The sequence below is a fragment of the Cucurbita maxima genome, unplaced genomic scaffold (assembly GCF_002738345.1).
Source record: "Cucurbita maxima cultivar Rimu unplaced genomic scaffold, Cmax_1.0 Cma_Scf00036, whole genome shotgun sequence".
Lineage (NCBI taxonomy): Eukaryota > Viridiplantae > Streptophyta > Magnoliopsida > Cucurbitales > Cucurbitaceae > Cucurbita > Cucurbita maxima.
In genome coordinates, this window is record NW_019272052.1 from 1694466 (window position 1) to 1695793 (window position 1328).

The window sequence follows — 1328 nt, forward strand, 5'->3', positions numbered from 1 at the left end:
AAAAAAAAAAAAAAAAAAAAAAAAAATCCAATTCCATTAATATCCATACCATATCATATCAATTTGAACATAGTTTAGCCGATAACACAAATTATTATTAGTTTGATGTTTCGAAATAGAATTTCATTTTAATGTTCTAAATCCATGTCCATTGAATAAAAAAAGAAAACCCATGGATTACATATGGGTTTTAAAAATTAAGATTTATGAACTTTACCAAACATGGACATGTGTTTTGAAAAGTCTACAAGAAATTGAACATTTTTGGGATGATACGATGAGCTTGAGAATGTGACGTGTCATGATTCTTAATAAAAAATAAAAAATAAATTTTTGTGTCTCTTTATTTGTTTATTTTCGTAGGTACGTGAGTACGATTGATCTTGTCATGCTCAAATGGTGAAGAATAATTTTGAATATGGATGCTTTTAAGCAAGTGGTAAAGTAGAGAGGTTGTTGTTTTGTTTGATATGTGGTGTTCAAATCAAATCAACTCGCCCTAGAACTTTTAGTTAATCCATTGACTCTAGAAGACGGATTGTTACTTCAAACATCAAACACCAAACATAGTTCCATATTTGGAGTGTTTTATGATCAATAATCCTCACACTCTAATCCAATCTCAAAATCATCACTTGTCAAAACCCATCTACGCAAAAAGCAAGCCTTATTTGTGTTTAATTAGGCAATTCCCCACTATACTTATCCACTCCTTGAACTTCCTATATAACAATCATCCTCCTCCTCCTCCTTCATCATCATCATCATACAACCATTGAACAATTTCCTTTGCAAAATGGCTTGGCTTCTTGCCTCTTTCTTTCTCTTTTTCATATCTTCTGCTACCGCTTGTGATCGTTGTGTTTTTCAATCTAAAGCTAGTCATCTTTATGAATCACCTACTACATGTAAGGGATTTCTCGTTTTTATTTTACCTTTTCCCTTTGATATACTAAAATCCTTCGGTTTAGCGTTTTTTGCAGTCTACTTAGTCGTCCGACCACAGTTTATACTCTGTGTGAAATCCCACATCGGTTGAAGAGGGGAATGAAGCATTCTTTATAAGGGTGTAGAAACCTTTCCCTAGCCGATGCGTTTTAAAAACTTTGAGGGGAAGCCTAGAAGGGAAAACTGTGAGAATCCCACATTGATTGGGGAGGAGAACGAAACACCCTTTATAAGGGTGTGGAAACCTTTCACTAGTAGACGTATTTTAAAGCCTTGAGGGGAAACCCGAAAGGGAAAGCCCAAAGAGGACAACATCTACTAGTGGTGGATTTGGTATAAGAGCCAGACAGAGACTGTTCCTCGAAGGGGGGGGGGGGGTG

General features: G+C 35.5%; 1 protein-coding gene across 1 annotated transcript in view; it reads left to right on the plus strand.

Moving 5' to 3' along the window:
- The first annotated feature begins 778 nt into the window (after positions 1-778).
- LOC111468285 (expansin-like A2) overlaps positions 779-1328 on the plus strand; it is a 2499-nt gene continuing 1949 nt past the window's right edge. The window contains exon 1 of the mRNA XM_023113452.1: positions 779-908. Within this exon, the coding sequence (XP_022969220.1) occupies positions 797-908 (112 nt within the window). The 5' untranslated portion in view covers positions 779-796. The remainder of the gene's footprint in view (positions 909-1328) is intronic.